The sequence below is a fragment of the Micromys minutus genome, assembly GCF_963924665.1.
Source record: "Micromys minutus genome assembly, chromosome: 9".
NCBI classification, from domain to species: Eukaryota; Metazoa; Chordata; class Mammalia; order Rodentia; family Muridae; genus Micromys; species Micromys minutus.
In genome coordinates, this window is record NC_137978.1 from 50,488,432 (window position 1) to 50,505,346 (window position 16,915).

Below are 16,915 nucleotides of genomic sequence, written 5' to 3' on the forward strand. Positions count from 1 at the left end.
CGCACCCTGCTGCTCACCTCTCTGTCTCCAGGGGCTAAGCTCTTCACTCGTGAGATCAGCTTTAGCAGCACCTGGTTGTCTATGAGAATCTCAGACAGGTTTTCATGGTACTTTCTCAACAGCTCGGCTCCGTAAGCATCAGGGTTAGGGAAGGCTGTAAGGACAGCATTGGAACAATAATGCTTGATGCACCAAAGGCAGCCAGGGCCTTCTAAGAAGACAAGAGTCACAGACAAGTGAGAAAGAACAGCAGCCATGAACTGCTTATCCTGAGGAGTAGAGTCCTGTGGCCAGCCTGGGGCTGCACACCCAGGGTTCAGATTTCCTCTGTTTACACAGAGTCACCAGCGCTTCAGGGTCATACAAACAGGCTAGAGGCTGGGAGAAGGCAGTGACTGCCTAGCAGGCGGGTAATGAGGATGCTGGGTTTGTAAGAGGCTCTGATGTACAGATTGTGTTCTTCACAATGCCCAGGGTAAAGGATCCATGTGGGATCCCAAACACCAGCAGTCACCGGTCAAGGTAGTGCCGGGAAGATGAGTGCAGGCTCTTCAGATAACCCTGAGCCCATCTGTCAGCTACTTTCTTAAGTAGGATTTCCTAGAGGTAAAGGAAGTACAGGCAATCTGCATGCCCCTTACTTTACATATCGCTATGTTTTTATTTTCCTCTTTGACCAGGTAAATCCACCTTTGGAAACTAAGCCCAAAAAATCCCGAAGGCAAAGGACCACGCCACTATAGAGCCTGGTGATGTGACTGAATGTAAAGGCAGCAACTAATATTTGCTGATGGCCTACTATGTGCCACGCACTTCATTAAATGTCCAACGGGTATCATTTCACAACAGCCACAAAAAAAAAAAAATTGACAATTCTTACACTCATTTCAGGGACAATGGGGTTCACAAAATGAAGCTGTGTGCTTAAAGTCAGACAGACACGGGTGGCATAGTGGCCTCTAGTGTTCCTGTTACACATCTGCCCAGATCAAGGCACATGTAACACACCACGCTCTACTCTCTGGTAGAAAAGTGCACAGCCTTCACAGGAGACTGGGCTTTTAGAAATGCAAGAGAATGTGTTGATAGTGTCACACTAGGCAATCAGACAACTGCAGGGTAAGGCAACTGAGGCACTGACCTGGGGAGTAAGACAACAGCCTATTTTCTTCTCTATGTTGGAAGCGGCCCCACTCTGTGTTTAAGTATTATTATAAGCTAGAGAAAAGCTCCTGCGTCCCAGAAATCCACTTTTTCTAAAAGCTCTCTTGGCCATATATGCTCTGGGGTAGGGACGAAGAAGTTCTAGCTGGACTAAGAACAGAAATAGGCTCACTCCCTCAAGCTAAGGGACACTGGGGGGTGGGGGTGGGGTGGAGAATCCTGGGGACTGTAGCACACAGCTGGGAAGGGAGCAATCAGGATTTGAACTTGCCACTCACATCCATCCACACTGTCTGTTGGAATGCACACTCTCCTAGGCTCCTCTGTCCATTCAGGTTCACAGGCTCCTCTGGCCAGGCCTGTAGGAGGAGGCTCATTAATAAATCTGAATCACAGAGACCTTAGGAGGGGGCTTAATGGATAAGAGTCCTCAGATTCCAACTGATCTGTGACAGTGAGCTTGCTTCGTAAAGCATGTCTCATCTTCCCAGCATGGGGCCAGAAGGCAGCTTTAAGCTGTGATTTTCTGTACAAGCAACTCCTGTCCAGAGAGTGAACAATTAGCTAGTACCTGTGGTGCCGGGTGATGCCACTACTTTCTGCAAATTCTCCAGCAGGAGGCCCAGGTTTGGGAATGCTGTCCTTACAGCCTGGAGGAGTTTTACCAGACTCTTGGCAGGCAGGGTCTCTTCAGTCACTCTGTGCAACAAATTCTCTATCATCTCCTTGGGTGTTTTGCCCTCACAGCAAATCTGAATCACCTGCAGGGGCATGCAATCAAGCAGACACCAGTTACTGCAATTCAAAATGAATCTGACACACTGCCGGAAAAGCCAGCCTTATAGGATGCCCACCTCCAAGCCCTCCCAAGTTGTTCTCTTGCTGGTGTGGGCCAGGGGAGCTTGGGGTGGGGGTGGGATCTACAAGGACTGCCCTAGGTTGCCTAGTAGTTGGCAGGTACCAGAGAGGAGGGAAGGAGGGAAGGAGTGAGTGAGGAAGAACTGAGTTAGGCACAGGAGACTCTTGCAACCTGACTAACTGGCAGTCAGGGTGTTTCTTTCTTTATATAGAAAGCAGTAGGCACGGATAGATTCATGCTGTTCCAAGAGATACAGATCAGATCATTTTTGTCCCCAGACACACATTTAACTTCCTCTTGCATGTCTGGGGTCGTAAGTTTAGTCATCCTCGATAAACCGTGATAGAACAGAGTTACCGTTTACAAATCATTTTCCTTCAGCAACCCCATACCCCAACTTTTAAGAATCTAGAGGCATATTTTGCCAGAGCAAACATATATGGTAAATGACAGCCAGTTCTCAGGCTGGCAGCTCTTGTGGTTCCAAGGGCACTAGACAGAAAGAAAATCTCCGAGCCATCCCAGGCAGGCTGCCATGTCCAGAGTGCTGTATTATTAACTCTTAATGGTCAGAGTACCTACTGTCACTGGGCTCAAGAAAAAGCCTCAGGCCAAAGCTACAGCAGTCACTACTTAATTTCTGGTGAATACAATGTTTATATTATATCTTTGTAGAATTTGTTTATCTAATCGTGGCATTCTTCAGTTCCTTGGCCACAGGCCACCACAATGGCCCTGCATGAGCTCTTTGTCCATCAGTATCAGCCCCTTTGTACGGCAGCGATAACTCCAGCCAATCTAACATTGTTGCTGTATCTCTCTGGAGGGGTAAACTATGTGCAGCCCCTAGTCTTTATGTCATGTAATCGGCTGAGCGGATAGTGGGAAGAGGCTGTTAATCTAATCTGTTGACAACCCCTGTAGCCCACTAAATCTTGTTGACCTTTTTAAGTTTACTTTGTTCTGATTATCTTGTTCCTGAGTAAGTACAGGGGCAGATGTTTCAAGAGTATCTTTGAAGCCAGAGCCTCATAAGGAGATCTCTGGAGTTTTCATGTGAGTCACAACCTCCAAGGTGCAAGAAGGGCCTTTAAGTAGGCCAGATAAGGATATTTCCCTAAAAGCAGGAGAGGTAGTATGCTCAGGACTTTCCTGGGGAAACTTAGAAGCAGCACTCCTGGGAGAAGGTATAAAGGATTCTTAAGAAAATTCCCAAGTTGTACAAATATTAAAGTCTCCCCAAGTATGCAACATGTTGTGATGAAGACCAAAAGTGAAAGCCGGCATGACTGCAGTCACAGCGTGCGGCTCAGCTTTGCTGACTCTGTATCAAGCAGCTGTGCTGTGTGACTTTCACTGTGCCAGTCTCTAGCATTGCTTTTTGTCAGTCTCTTCTCTTTTCTGTTTAAAAACAAAAACCAAAAAACTTCACTCTCCAAACAAATAGCTCCATGAAACTTTTCCCCAGCAGCAAGCCTAGGTGCAGTCTGCTTCCAACAGCCTGCCCTGTTTGAAAGCCATTTTAGAAACAGGACTGGCCTAGTACTCATTATACAGCCCAGGCTGGCTTTGAATTCACCGCGATTCTCTTGCTTCAGCCTCTCAAGTGCTAGCCAGCTAAAAGCACCTCAGATCTGGTTAGTGTGATCCAGTAAGTAGTGTATATCTGACCAGCTCTCTGGATCCTGTTTGCTTAAGATGCCAAGACTGAGAAATGGGTAGGTACTTGTTATGGTTTATATATGCTCCAGGAAGTGGCACTATTAGGAGGTGTGGCCCTGTTGGAGTAGGTGTGTCACTGTGGGGGTGGGTTTTAAGACCCTCATCCTAGCGGCCTGGAAGCCAGTATTCTGCTAGCAACCTTTAGATGAAGATGTAGAACTCTCAGCTCCTCCTACACCATGTCTGCCTCGATGCTGCCACGCTCCCACCTTGATGATAATGGACTGAACCTCAGAACCTGTAAGCCAGCCCCAATTAAATGTAGGTCTTATAAGAGTTGCCTTGGTCTTGGTGCCTGTTCACAGCAGTAAACCCTAAGACAGCACTTAACACTGTTAAAATACATTTCTATCTCTGTTCCAGTCAATTCTGTTTATTTACTTCTACTTTATTTGAATACTGAACCTAAAATGATAGAAATAAACTGTTCTTTTAGATTATTTTTCTTATAAAATCTTTTGTTTTGTTTGTACAGACCAGTCTAGCTATGCAGCCTTGGCTGTCCTGGTCCTCACTGTGCAGCCCAGGTTGGCCTTAAACTCAGGGAAACCCATTACAGTGTGTACCCCTGTACTTTGTGTGGTTTTTTTGTGTGCTTGTTTTTGTTAAATTTTTCCTTTCGAATAAACATGCCCACACTCCTGTGCTGTGCTGTGCTGTGTGTGTGTGTGTGTGTGTGTGTGTGTGTGTGTATGTGTACACATGCCCATGCACTGTTCAAACACATTGGGTGTCCTGTTCTATCAATTTTGTCTTTGTCTCTGGAAACAGGGTCTCTCAATGAACTCATACCTTGGCCTGATAGCCCCGAGATACTCTATGCACCGGGGGCTTCAGGCGCACATGGTGGTGACTTTGCCTACTTGATGCATGGCTGCTGGGACCCACACTCAGGCTCGTGTGCTCGCACAGCTGTCTTCCCCACAACCCACCTCCCCAGCCCTGTGATTCTTCTCATTCTCAGTCTCATGTTTCAGCTCCATTCCAGCTCAACAGTCCCACTTCCCTTGCTCCTCCTTGGTTTGTCAATGGATTTTTTGAGCAAAAAGGCTGCAGGGCTCTAGTAAAGATGTTGAACAATAAAACAAGTGACATACTTTTCTACTGCCATAAAACTATTTCTTTCTTTTAAAAAATTTTATTCACTTTTATATGCATTGGTGTTTTGTCTGCATGTGTGTCTCTGTGAGGGTGTTGGATACCCTGGAACTGGAGTTACAGACAGTTGTGAGCTACCATGTGGGCGCTGGGAGTGGAACCCAGGTCCTCTTAAAGAGCAGCCAGTGTTCTCAACTTCTGAGCCATCTCCAGTCCAAGAGAACTTTCTTAATGGACCACGACGTAATATGCATAGCATGGCTCTTACGGAACCAGGCACTCAGGAATTATTTCAATGTATGTGATCCACAGCTCCACGGTGACTGATCTGTGAGCCTTCCTCTGGGAAATGCCTGCTCTCAGGAGACAGGCAAGCAGATCCATCATGCCAGCAGCTGCCTTCATCAAATTAGCTCCGCTCTAAAATAACGAACTGAGCTTTAAAACCAGCCGTTTTTCCTTGGATAATGTCTAATGTCTATGGTAGATACTGACTAAATGAACCACAATTTAAAATTTAAGAGCTTGTATTTAAAACGTGTAGTAACGTCAGCACCAGCCCATCACTCTTAAGCAGCCTCCAGATGCCCAGTGAGGCAGCACAGGGATGGCTCTTAAGGCCAGACTGACCCAGTTTGTACCTCAGCTCTGGATTTTCACGCCATGTGACTTTGGACAAGTTACATGCATCTTAGAAGCTTGTTTTCCCCACGTGCAAATGAAAATAACCAAACGACTCCTGCACTGTCCTTCTGAGGATTCTGCTGCTTACAGAGCCCAGAGTGACTGTTAAGGCTGCATGTGCACCTTCCGAAAAAGCAGTCCTCTGCCATCAGCCACCCGCCTGCACAGCGGTGAGGATGCTCTCAATGTGCTTGGGCCCAGAAAGCCCAGCAGAGCCTCAGTCTCAACAAGCTCCCAGGAAGCAAACTTCAGGAAACTGGAAGCCTTTAGTGCATCTCAGCAGACTGTTGAACAGCAAGCTAGTGGCAGCCATAGTAACTGCTGGGCTTATGTCCTGAAGTCAAATTGTTGTTTCTCAGTTCTTACAAAAAGAAGTCAAAGCTTTTTACAGACAAAGCACAAAAAGCATAATTTGATAGAACAAGTTCTGACAGGAGGCCTGGTGCTCCTTCCCCATTATGATGGGAAGCTTGGCCATGGACTCAATAGTCTCTTTTCTATGGGGTTGGGCCAGGCTGCTCGAGTCTCCCAGGAGCAGCTGCTGTTGCTGTATGACCCCAGCTTAAAACGTGTTCCTGTGATTTGCAACTCATTTAAGTCCTGCTGCAGCCTGTTTTGTCAAGTAAACTGAAAGTGACAGAGGAAAATGACGCACGCGAAGCTCGGTCTATCCTGCAGCAGAGCAGAGCTGGGGCTGGCTCCACCTAAGTGCTGTCTTACAGCTCCAAGTCCACCTTCAGCCTAGCTCGTCAGGAAAGGGCTGGAGGGATAGTCAATGAAATCTTTCACCAGGGAAGCAGAGCTTCTAGTGCAATGAGCAACTTACCAAAACTGAGTGCCGAAAATTACCCCTATTCTGAAATCTCAGGAGGAAAACAGGAGGAGTTCATTCTCTACCATGTTAGCAGTGTCTACGAAGCCTACAGAACTTTAATACCATCGTCATTTCTAAAATGCATTATTGAGATTAGAAGCGGCCTCGCCTGTCTATCTGCTTGGATTTTCAACCTAAGATGACTCAGACAGATGGACTCAGCTCACTTTGGGCCCAGTGCTAACACACCAGTAGTTCTAAAACATCTCTCCTGGGCATCTAAGTCACTCTGGAGTTTTAAGAAGCAATGCCACAAAAATTCTCTCTCCCCACACTTTCTTCTAGACAGACATATTTTTAGCACAAAGTTGAAATCAATAATACCAACAAATACAGTTATCTAGTTGCCCCGAGAACTCATGCCAGCAGTTTTATGAGGTTTTAGCAGCTAGCTGTTGGAAGGATAAACTGGTGTGGCCTTCCTGAAGGGCAATGTGACAATGCTCAGAGAAACTTCTATGCTCTGCTCTAAAACTCCATTTGAAATTTACCCTAAGGAAATGATACTGCGCAGTCTGCAGAGCTTGGCCTTCAAGGATGTCCTCTGAGCATCATTTACTAACACCAAAAGACTGGCAACAGAGTGAGCAAGGCATGGGAAACAGGAGGACTGGAGCTGTGCTCCCCAGTCCCACACTGTAGAGAGAAATTTGTGGTAGTAGAGAAGGACCATAAGCTGTCACTGCCCCCATCTCAGGACCCCAAGGAGAGAGGGAAGTCCCTAGCAGGGTTCTCTCAACTTTAAAAAAAAATTTTTGCTTGTTTTCCTCTTTATCGCTATATTAACCATGTATCATTTCTGTAAACAAGAAAAGCATCATAATTACACATGTGCCTTAACATTCAACTCTTGCTACAGTTGCTTCCAGTAAAGTCAGAATCCCAGCCCCAGTGGCTCAACTTTCCACCCATCTGCCCAGGCGCACGTGCTGCAAAGTGCATGGCATAAGCTATGGCAAGAGTGAATGGAACACTCGACAGGGGCCTCAGAGCAGCCACAATGATTACTATGCAGGAGGCATGAAAATGTCGAAAGGCAAAAAGTGACTTGCACTGCAGAGACACTAGAAACAAGCTCTGCAGCCGTTCAGAGGGGCAGAGGCTCCACACAGTTACCCTTTTTTCGGAGCCTGGCAGGAATTCCTCCTTGGCTGTTTCCAGGAACTCCACAATAGGTCTGAGCTGTGTTACACACTGGATCAGGTCCTCTTTGTGTTCCAGCAACAGAACAGACAAGGTCTTTCCCTCTCCTGCGCTCCCTGGGGGAGAAAGAATTAGAGACACACAAGAGAAGCTAGTCAATTTGAAGAAAATGACAGCGTGGTCTGTCGAGAGAGATCTAACAGAATAGTAAAGTGCTTCTGTGCACCTGAATGCAGAATCACTTTTGGAGAGGAAAATACTTTATTATTCTGTTTAAACTCTATGAAAGGAAAAATGTTTCATTTATCTGTCGAAACACAAAGCTTCGGAGGCAGCCAGAGGTTAACTTCTGGTAGGCAAGGCCACTGCTTTGTACCTAACCTGAACGGGAGCAACTGCAGCCTTTAAGTGCTGGCTGCGAACCAGTCACTTGAGGCACTGCTTTGGACGTTCGGCTTTTTGAAAGGCAAGCGGACAACGACAGTAGCCTCATCTTGTTGAGGTACCAGCCTAGATAACTAGGGCAGAAATGAAGACTCACGTGGAGACTGTGCACATTTAACATGCAGTTTCTGGGATGGCACAAGAACCTATGTGAAAGCCACCAATGATACACATTACTGGCTGAAACTTTAAACTGGGTCACCCAGGCGGCCACAACACCCTCCTACCTTCTGGCTGAATCTGAGACAGTTTCTCTGCAGGTGCAGACTCCTGGTACAGTCTCATCAGAGACAGGGCCACCTGTACATCCAGGCTCCCATTGTGCACTTTGTCCAGAATTCTCTGGAATGCTGAGCCGCCTCCTTCACCCTTGAGACATTCCATTATGGTCTGTGAACCAAGCATACACACACACACACACACACACACACACACACACAGAGAGAGAGAGAGAGAGAGAGAGAGAGAGAGAGAGAGAGAGAGAGAGAGAGAGGGAGAGAGAGAGATTAATTGCCTCCAAGGACTACCTGTGTGGCATGAGGGCTCTGACATCTTGACCCTCATATCTCTCCTTTACCCACTGCACCAGCTTATAGAGTAACTGAACCAGCTCAACTTCTGGGACCCACCTTTCTGTGCTTCTCTGCACCAGACACACAAGCTTTAACTCCTTCATTACTGCTTTCTACACTGATGCTTTCAGAAGGCAGCAATCTTGCTTCCAGGGCTCTACAGCCTCAGCAAGAAGCACAGTCTGACACATAGTAGGTATACAAGATATTTTTAACAAATGCAATGCACTTCTTGCCTAATTATACCTTTCTGAATCTTATGACACTGGGTATTTCTCAGGCAAGGATATCTGAATTACAAATTGAATGAACTGTCATTTTACTATTTGAGAATGCAATTAAAATCTGTGAGTTAGGAAAAAAAGAACACTTTCAGTCATTTACATTCTGAATGATAGACTATTTAGAAAGACATGGGCCTTATTACATTTAGCTGTATTCTGTAATAAGGCTAACAATGTGTTGGCTTATAGGTGCCAGCTGTCAGAGAACATGATTCTCATATTAACTACCCCATGGTAATGCTGCTTCTACTCCAGAAAGCAGAGTGTCACAGTTTCTTCTGGAAGCAACACTCACGCACAGCCCGCCTTGCCTCTTAGCTCGTACCACCTGACCTTCCAAATCACTCGGCATCACTCAGCTTTGGCACCACAGCTCCCTGACATCAGTTACACGGAAGCACCATGGTTAAAAACCGGTGTTTGTGGCCAGCCACTTTCTGCCTTCTCCCAAATCCACAACCATAGCAGGGTCTAAGACTGGCTTGACACATTGTTTTGAGGAGACAGGGAACTGTCACACCGCCTGGCTATCCCCAGCCTCCTATCAACTCGTTTCTTCTCCCAGACAATCCTGTAAAGAGGCTCAATCTCCAGTCCCCTCTTCTGACCTAGAGCCACACAAATCTGTGTGATAGGCCTTACATCCAGGTCTCAGGGTCACAGCATAAACCCTGAGTATTTTAGATCACAGTAAAATATCAGCCACCCCAGCGGCAAAATCAACATGCCTTTCTTTGGCCTGATAGAACATCTTTGTGTAAATGTGAGAAAGTAGAGTTAATGAGAAGGTAGAGTTAATATTTCTATTTTAGCAAAAATTTATTTTGAAAAGCATGAGGTCACCAAAATATAATTACATGAATACAGTTGCAGATATACTTCTATATACATGGGGATTTCTTTTGGTTTCTGTTCATCTCCACAAGGAAACTTGGACAAAACTCAGGTCAATAATCTATCCTTCCGTGGCTCACAGCATGTGCTGCTCTCGCAGACAGAACCAGAGCTCAGTCTCCACCATCCATGTTGGGAAGTCCACAGCCACCTGTAACTCTAGTTCTAGGGGATGCTGAAGCTTCTGACTTCTGCAGGCATCTGAACACACACTGCATGTGTGCAGGTGCAGACACATTTAAAAAAACCTACATAAAGATCTTATTATAGTAAATGATTTCCATTAGCTGTAGGTAACACATCTTGTATTTTAAAAACAATGAACAAGAAGCTAAGACATCAGATGAATGCTTAACTCCCTTTGGCCAAATTAATTCAACCTCCTATGCCTTTTGTTAGTTGGTTTACCATCTCTTTAGAACGCCTTTCACTGACAGGAGTAGTAGGAAATGGGATCAAGAATATGAAAAACAGCTCCCATGACTTCTGCATCCAGGCATCTACACCCCTGGGCTGAAGCACACAGCAACTTCTGGGCTGAACCTCATGACTGAATTCTCAAGACAAAAGGGTAAGCCTTTGAGAGGAGGGCTACTATGTTCTTCTGTCTGGCCCAGGAGCACGAGTGTGCATGTAAGTGACAGTGTAAGTATAAGCACAGACTTGCTCTACACACCTGCTGTCCCTCTCTGCCCTGCCCTGGGAGAGATGCAAGCCACCCTATTTGAACTGCTCTAGGAAAAAGGGACAGGTCCAATTGCAGCAGAGCGTAGTAAGAAAGCACACCTTCTGGAAACTGCTAGATTCTCCTAGGAAGAACGTGGAAGACACTCTGCCTCTGAGCTAGAGACAGCAGAAGTTGGCTGACACTCCAGCTGCAGCTTTGTGAGATTCAAGCTAGGTGCCACCCAGACTCCTGACCTGCAGAACCTGTGGGAATGGGTGCTCAACGTTTCCAGGCTGCTGAATGTTACAGTGAATCTCACACAAGAAGAGGTGGCTCACAGTTGTTCTTCATACCAATACCCTTGGCTCACACTCTGCTTCCTCTATTTTCCTCCCCCCCCCCCCGCCCTTCCTTCCTCACTGACATCACACAGCAGCCTTCTTCTATGGGGGGGGGGGCAGGCTGTTTCCTTTGTTCACCTATGGCTCTCTGAATAGTTCAAATTCTCTCTAGGCGTCCACTGTGTCTGGCATTATCATCTGAGTTGAGGGGATGGTGTTCCCACCATCAGTGGCTTCTGAAGTGCTTCTCATTATCCTCTCTGCTGTCTCTCCCTTTGCAGAACTACTGAGCGGTGAAATTAAAACATTTGTTAACTCCGCTGCTCGGCAGCAGTGGTGCTGAGTGACCACCTGGGAGGAGAAGCAGGAGCGGGCTGAGGAAGGGGCAGGAGGAGCCATCAGCTGCCTGGACAGGCCTGCTCTTCACTCCAGCACCGAGTGGGCATCCACATCAGGGCTGGCACTCCAGGCTTGCAGGAATGCCAAGAGGGTGCACTATATTGCACAGGGCTGCGACCATGTAAAGGACTCAAAGATCCCAATGAAACACAATCTTGTCAGCTTGACTCTTAAGGGGTTAAGAGTACTCCAGTAAATCCATGACGACACATGTTCACACAAGTAGTCGGTGTTACCAAGTGAAATATAAGTGGACACATTTAAAGATGAGGTAGTTAGTTTTCCTCATTCAGGTCTTTTCATTGTACTTATCTCTACTGTTTCTGCCTAGGCCTTTTACATTTGTTTGGGTGACAATCTTGTGCACTAAGGCTTCCCCTTTCATGCTGAGAACCAGGGACAGCAATAAAGATGAAGATGGGGTTGGGTGTGGCTCTGCAGTAGTGTGCCTGCTTAGCATGTTCAAGCCAAAAGAAATAAAAAGAAAGCACAATAATCATCGCACACTGTCCTGGCCTGGGTACCGTACTCCTCACCAGGATGCATTCCTGATGCTCTAGGTGAGCACAGGAGACTTAAGGAACTTGCTGAAGGTCACAGGATAGCTGCTGGACCCACCAGAACTAGCCACTGAACACTGAGTGGGACATGGGCACTGTGCATGCCGTTCTTCTTAGTCAATGATTACCCTGGAGATTGGTATGCAGCAGGCGCTCACACCAAGTTTAACTGAACCTTTCCCCCACTGCCAGCCTGTTTTGAGCTGTGGGGCCCCGACTTTATGAACAGCTGAGATCTGCAAAAGCACCAGCTACTCTCACCTCTCATCGACCTGTGAGTTACCCCAGCCAATGAGCACTAACCTTAAGGCAACAAAAAGCTGTTCGAGGGGACAAGGCACTGTAAGACCACCCCTGAGAACATCAGATTCTCGGAAGGGAAAGCTAGCTTGCCTTTGACATGCAGCTGAAGGAGAACAAACGCTATTCGGTCTTCAGCTCTGGGAGTCTTTCTAGGACATAAAGCAAAAGTGAATCAGACAGCCCAGAAATCAATAGAAGAAAAGTTAGCTCCTTGTTCTTGAAAAAGATCGCTTTGCTATACACACAATTAATTAAAAGCAGAGACATGGCTAGGAATAAAGAAGGAAGACAATTAAAAGTTTTGGCACAAACTGAAGAAAGTGTGGGCTGGCTTGAATCACGCTTTATTCAGCCAGAAGTCACTGCTGCTTTCTTATTGTGGCTGTTAGACTGGGCACCATCTGGCAGGAGATGCTCCATGCCCCAGCCCCAGGAGACCCAGCGTGATCAGCTCCAACTGTGAAGCTGGGTTGCAGCGCCCTGCCTCACATGTTTCAGCGATCATTGTTTAGGGAATGATCTTGCCACCTTTTATCAGGTAGCTTGGGAGATAAAGCTACCAGGATATCAGGAGCCCAAGTCCTCCCTGAACTCAGTCCAGGTCAGTTGTATACCCTACATCTGTGTGTTTCAACCAGAACCAAGTGCCACTCACCAATGCAGCAGGACACAAATGGCAAACTTTTCAATGGTGTCAAGTTACGTCATGATAATTAGTCCAATAACATGTTGAAACAACAAAACATTCAAAACTCCTTGGAGCTAAAAACGTACGAACAGAAAAACAGCAACAATGACAAAAGTCAAACCCCATGGTTGTACTAGAACTTCAAACATGCTGCTCCAGGGAACAGTTCTGGAATATACTCATGATAGAAGTCTACGGCAAGACTCCACACAGGAGCTGGCTACACTCTCGGAAGGATGTCTTCACTGAGAAGCAATCTGTAACGATGGGGATCAGAGCTGCCGGGTTCAGAGAACATCTGCTGAATCAAAGGCAGGCAAGTGACCCTTGGAGAAAACACAGACATCATGTTCTCTGTCCTCACTGTAGGAATCTGGAGGTTACTCACTTCAGTAGTGCTTCTCAAGAGTGGTCCATTGCCCACAGGTACCAAGGTGAGAGTCCACTGGTGATCTTGTTAAAGGCAGATTCCCACACTCTACCACAACTTAAGAGTCAGACCCTCTGGGGGCTCACATCTTAACAAGCATGCTAGACCATATAGGACACACTGTTGTCCTGGAGAGACTGAAGACTTGGTTTAAAACCCTAGTCCTGCAATTCAGAGGTCGGTACCTCTCTGAACAGAGGCTTTATGGATTCAGCCTGGGGCCACCACTGCAAACATCTCACATGTCAGTGTAAAGCACACAGCACTAGGATACCATAGGGCACTGAAGGAAAAGGGGGCCTAGAGACTATCTAGGCCAAGGAGCACTGCGGTAATTAGAAACCAAGGTAGCAGTTGCTACTTACTGAGCTCCTGCTGTGTGTCTGGCATTTTATGGAGAATACCATATAAATAAGCCTAATTATGTTATGATGACCCTACAGTACCTAGTGACATTGCCATTTTAAGGTCACAAGGAGGTGGTCAAGCTGGGCAAACACTGTTAGCCCTGCAGTGGAGCATTACCCAGCAAGAAGGAAAGAACAGAATGGCTGGGTCTCAACAAACTGTTAAGGCTCCTACCCGCCCCAGACACCAACTATGTAATACGAGAACACACAAACTAATCTAAATTGACAGCAAATTGGTGGTTACCTAGAGCCTAGCCCAACAGGGGTTAAATACCTCTGTGTGTGTGTGTGTGTGTGTGTGTGTGTGTAGTGGGGATGTTACAAAAGGTATGGTGACAAAATGTTTCTGAACATGCAACAATAAGAAAATCAAAGTTCAAATCAAATGGGCAATGGCTCTGGCGTGTTTCTGGCAGGGTCCTATGCTTGGTCTGACAGCGTGACTTCACTGTGGCCTTGGTTCTGAACACACAGCATGTAGTTTGTTTTGCACACAGTGGCATGCCAGGCACACCAGCTCTGAGTCAGGACTGCTAGGAGCTACGGGTATTCTGCTGCTTTCACCAAGGTTTCTGCTTAAAGAGACACACAGTTTATAGAAAACAAAGATTTTGAATGTTTCTCTACCGCGGTTCTAACCATGAGCAACTGAATTAGTGCACTTCCGGTTGAAACATAAACTAGAGTGCTTATGTTTCAAGTTGCTGTTTATATTGCTTTTATTTTTTAAGAAAGGTTAAATGAATTTTGGCTTGGGATTAGGACAGAATTTCACATCGTTTCTGAAAAACGTCCCTAATCGTAGTCTTGCCAGTCTGTGTGAAGAAGTTCTCTCTGCACTCAGGACTATGAAGACCAGATGTCAGCCACTCTGAAAGAGCTGATGATGTTCCCCGAATCTTGTAGAGATTTAACTCTCTACATAAAAAAAAGACATCTTGTTAGTGTGCAAGTCTGCTTTTGCCTATAATAAATGATGAAAATATTGTACACCAAATAATTATTTTAAAATAAAGTTCTTGATTTTTTATTACCAGTAAATGTTGGATTTACATACATTTTCTATACTTGTATTCCTAGGGTCACATAAACTTTATCAAGTAAAGAAGGCTTATGAATAGAAAAGGCTGAAGCATTGGGAGAAAGGAGGGAGTGACTGCCAAAGGCCATGGGAAGACCTGGGGTACTGAATGTCCACCTTGACTGTGATAACAGCTTCTGGACATGCACTAAAACCATAGCAAACTGTGCACTTAAAGTCTGCAGTGTTCTGCAGCCACGCATGGCTCTCTACAGCTGCCTGAGAGGAGCAAGAGGAGAATCTGGCACAAGACAACTCCCCAAGCCTAAACCTAACTCAGTAATTCAGTTTTGCAGGGCTGGGGATCAAATGCAGGTCCTGTGCTTACTAGGCAAGACCTCTTCAACTAGCTACATCCTCTGCCCTATATTTAATTTCATCTTATGTTCTTAAAGACTGTTTCCTTTTTCTTTCTGAAGTCTAAAGCTGTATTATGGGCTATAACAGTTTTAAATACAGTCACCAAGCAATCTGTAAAGCTGGTACTCTGACCTCCAAATGCAACAACAACAACAAAAAAAAAAAAAAAAAAAAAAAAAAAAGCCTATAATGATCACCACCAGGACTTGGGGCTTTTCTAAAACTGTTAAGGTTATTGGCATCAAAAGATTAGAACAGAAACTAGAAAGAAAAAAAAGAAAAAAAGAAAGTGTTCAGACTCACATAAAAAATGTGGTTTTTTGTAATTTATTTTTCTTTTATGCATATGAATATTCTGCTTGCGTGTATGTATCCTATTTGTCCATGACGTGCCCACATAGGCCAGCATTACAGATGGCTGAGTGGGCGCTGGGAACTGAACCCAGGTCCTCTGCAAGACTAGTGAGTCCTCTTAACCCTTGGGCCCATTTTTCTGGCTCCTGCAATGGACATTTTTAGGTAGTGTTACCCAAAAAGATCGAAGACACAATACAAATGAACACAAGGGTCACAAAGGGAGCCCTGCTGATAAGCAGAGAAGCCCTGAAGGAGAGCAGGAGAGTGTGTCTAGACGTTCTCAAGGTAATAAACCAATGACAAACATGATAGAGTAAGCGGTGAAGAGAACAAGCAAGTGCAGAAAATAGAAAAGCATAATGTCCTTCAGGGCAATCAGACAAAGGGTGCCAGGGATTTATGGCTTGAGCCCCCCACCCCCTGCCCCCACAATGCCCCCACCCCCAGAAAAGACATCAGGGTTGATACTGCTCTCGAGGCTGCGATTTATGACTGTGGCCAACTATTTATTAATAAGGTTAAAATCAATACAAAATCTTGAATTTATTTTCTAAAAAGTAACCTGCAATGAGCCAGGAAAACAATGAAATGCTGGCAGGCATTTACTGACAGAATTAGCAGTTAACTTGCCTGCAGCAGCGAGGCCCCCATCAGATCAGCTTCCCTGCTGGGCCCGCCCGCTGAGCTCTCCACAGGGGAATGGAGGCTGACAAAGGAAGCAGGTGGGTTCTAAGTGCCTGTAGCAAGAACCCTGCAGGGTAAGGTGTGCAGAGCACCGGTGGGGATGGGTCTTCCTGCAAACAGGAAAGGGCAGCTAAGACACAGCACGACAGCCATCTGGCAGTCCCTGTCAGGCGGTATGTTTACACACATATGGGTCACTTTTGCCCTGCTGGATCAGGATAACTCAGCACGTAGCTCTCTCTGTCAGAATTTGGGCTGATGCGTACTGGGTGGTAGTACTTACTTCATACGAGGAAGGAAGGCCCTGAGCTCTATCCTCAGCACACACAAAAAAGTCAGAATCCCTGGGTTTGCGGTCTGGCTCTGAGTCTTAAGTGCTCAGTGCCTTTACCAAGCTGTGTTACCTCTTTGTATTCTCAGCCATAAAACAGGTCAAAAAATAGAAGCATAATCTCTGTGAGGATTAAATGAGATAAATTATTTATCAAGTTTAGCATAGCATTACCAAACAAATGTTTATCATTGAGTTTTTAATGTCTGAAAGGGCCATGATATTCCCCATGAGATGCTACTTGCTGTGTGCTTCTGTCAAATACTCTGTACCTGTTCTGAGTTCTAGTTCTCTGATTTGGGGGTATCTGAGACTACTTTCTGCCTCAGTTTATCCTTAATTAATTGGAAAGAAAGAGTGTGATTATGGACCAAAACGGGTGATAATGTCAGACATGGTGGTACACATGTTAAGAGGCAGAGACCAGGGGATGTCTGTGAGCTAAAGGCTGGCCTTCCATGAAGGGAGGGAGGCCATTTCATTTCGGTCACTTACATTTTTGTCTTTCTGCCCTGTGAGGGATGCTGACTTGGATTCCTGAGATGGTGAGCTGGAGACAAATGATG

At 45.8% G+C, this 16,915-nt stretch overlaps 1 protein-coding gene across 3 annotated transcripts in view; it reads right to left on the minus strand.

Annotated features, from left to right (window-relative positions):
• Nucleotides 1-16,915, minus strand: part of ZBTB40 (zinc finger and BTB domain containing 40) — a 67,551-nt gene that overhangs the window by 18,891 nt on the left and 31,745 nt on the right. For 2 of the 3 annotated variants that reach the window (XR_013975135.1, XM_080921592.1), the window contains 5 exons: nucleotides 8,216-8,378; nucleotides 7,518-7,660; nucleotides 1,736-1,925; nucleotides 1,443-1,523; nucleotides 18-154 (listed from right to left, as the gene is read on the minus strand). Coding sequence is in view for 2 of the 3 variants with exons in the window: in XM_080921592.1 (XP_080777718.1) it covers nucleotides 18-154; nucleotides 1,443-1,523; nucleotides 1,736-1,925; nucleotides 7,518-7,660; nucleotides 8,216-8,378 (714 nt within the window). In the remaining variant the exon portion in view is untranslated. The remainder of the gene's footprint in view (nucleotides 1-17; nucleotides 155-1,442; nucleotides 1,524-1,735; nucleotides 1,926-7,517; nucleotides 7,661-8,215; nucleotides 8,379-16,915) is intronic. The other variant, XM_080921591.1, reaches the window with a different exon arrangement.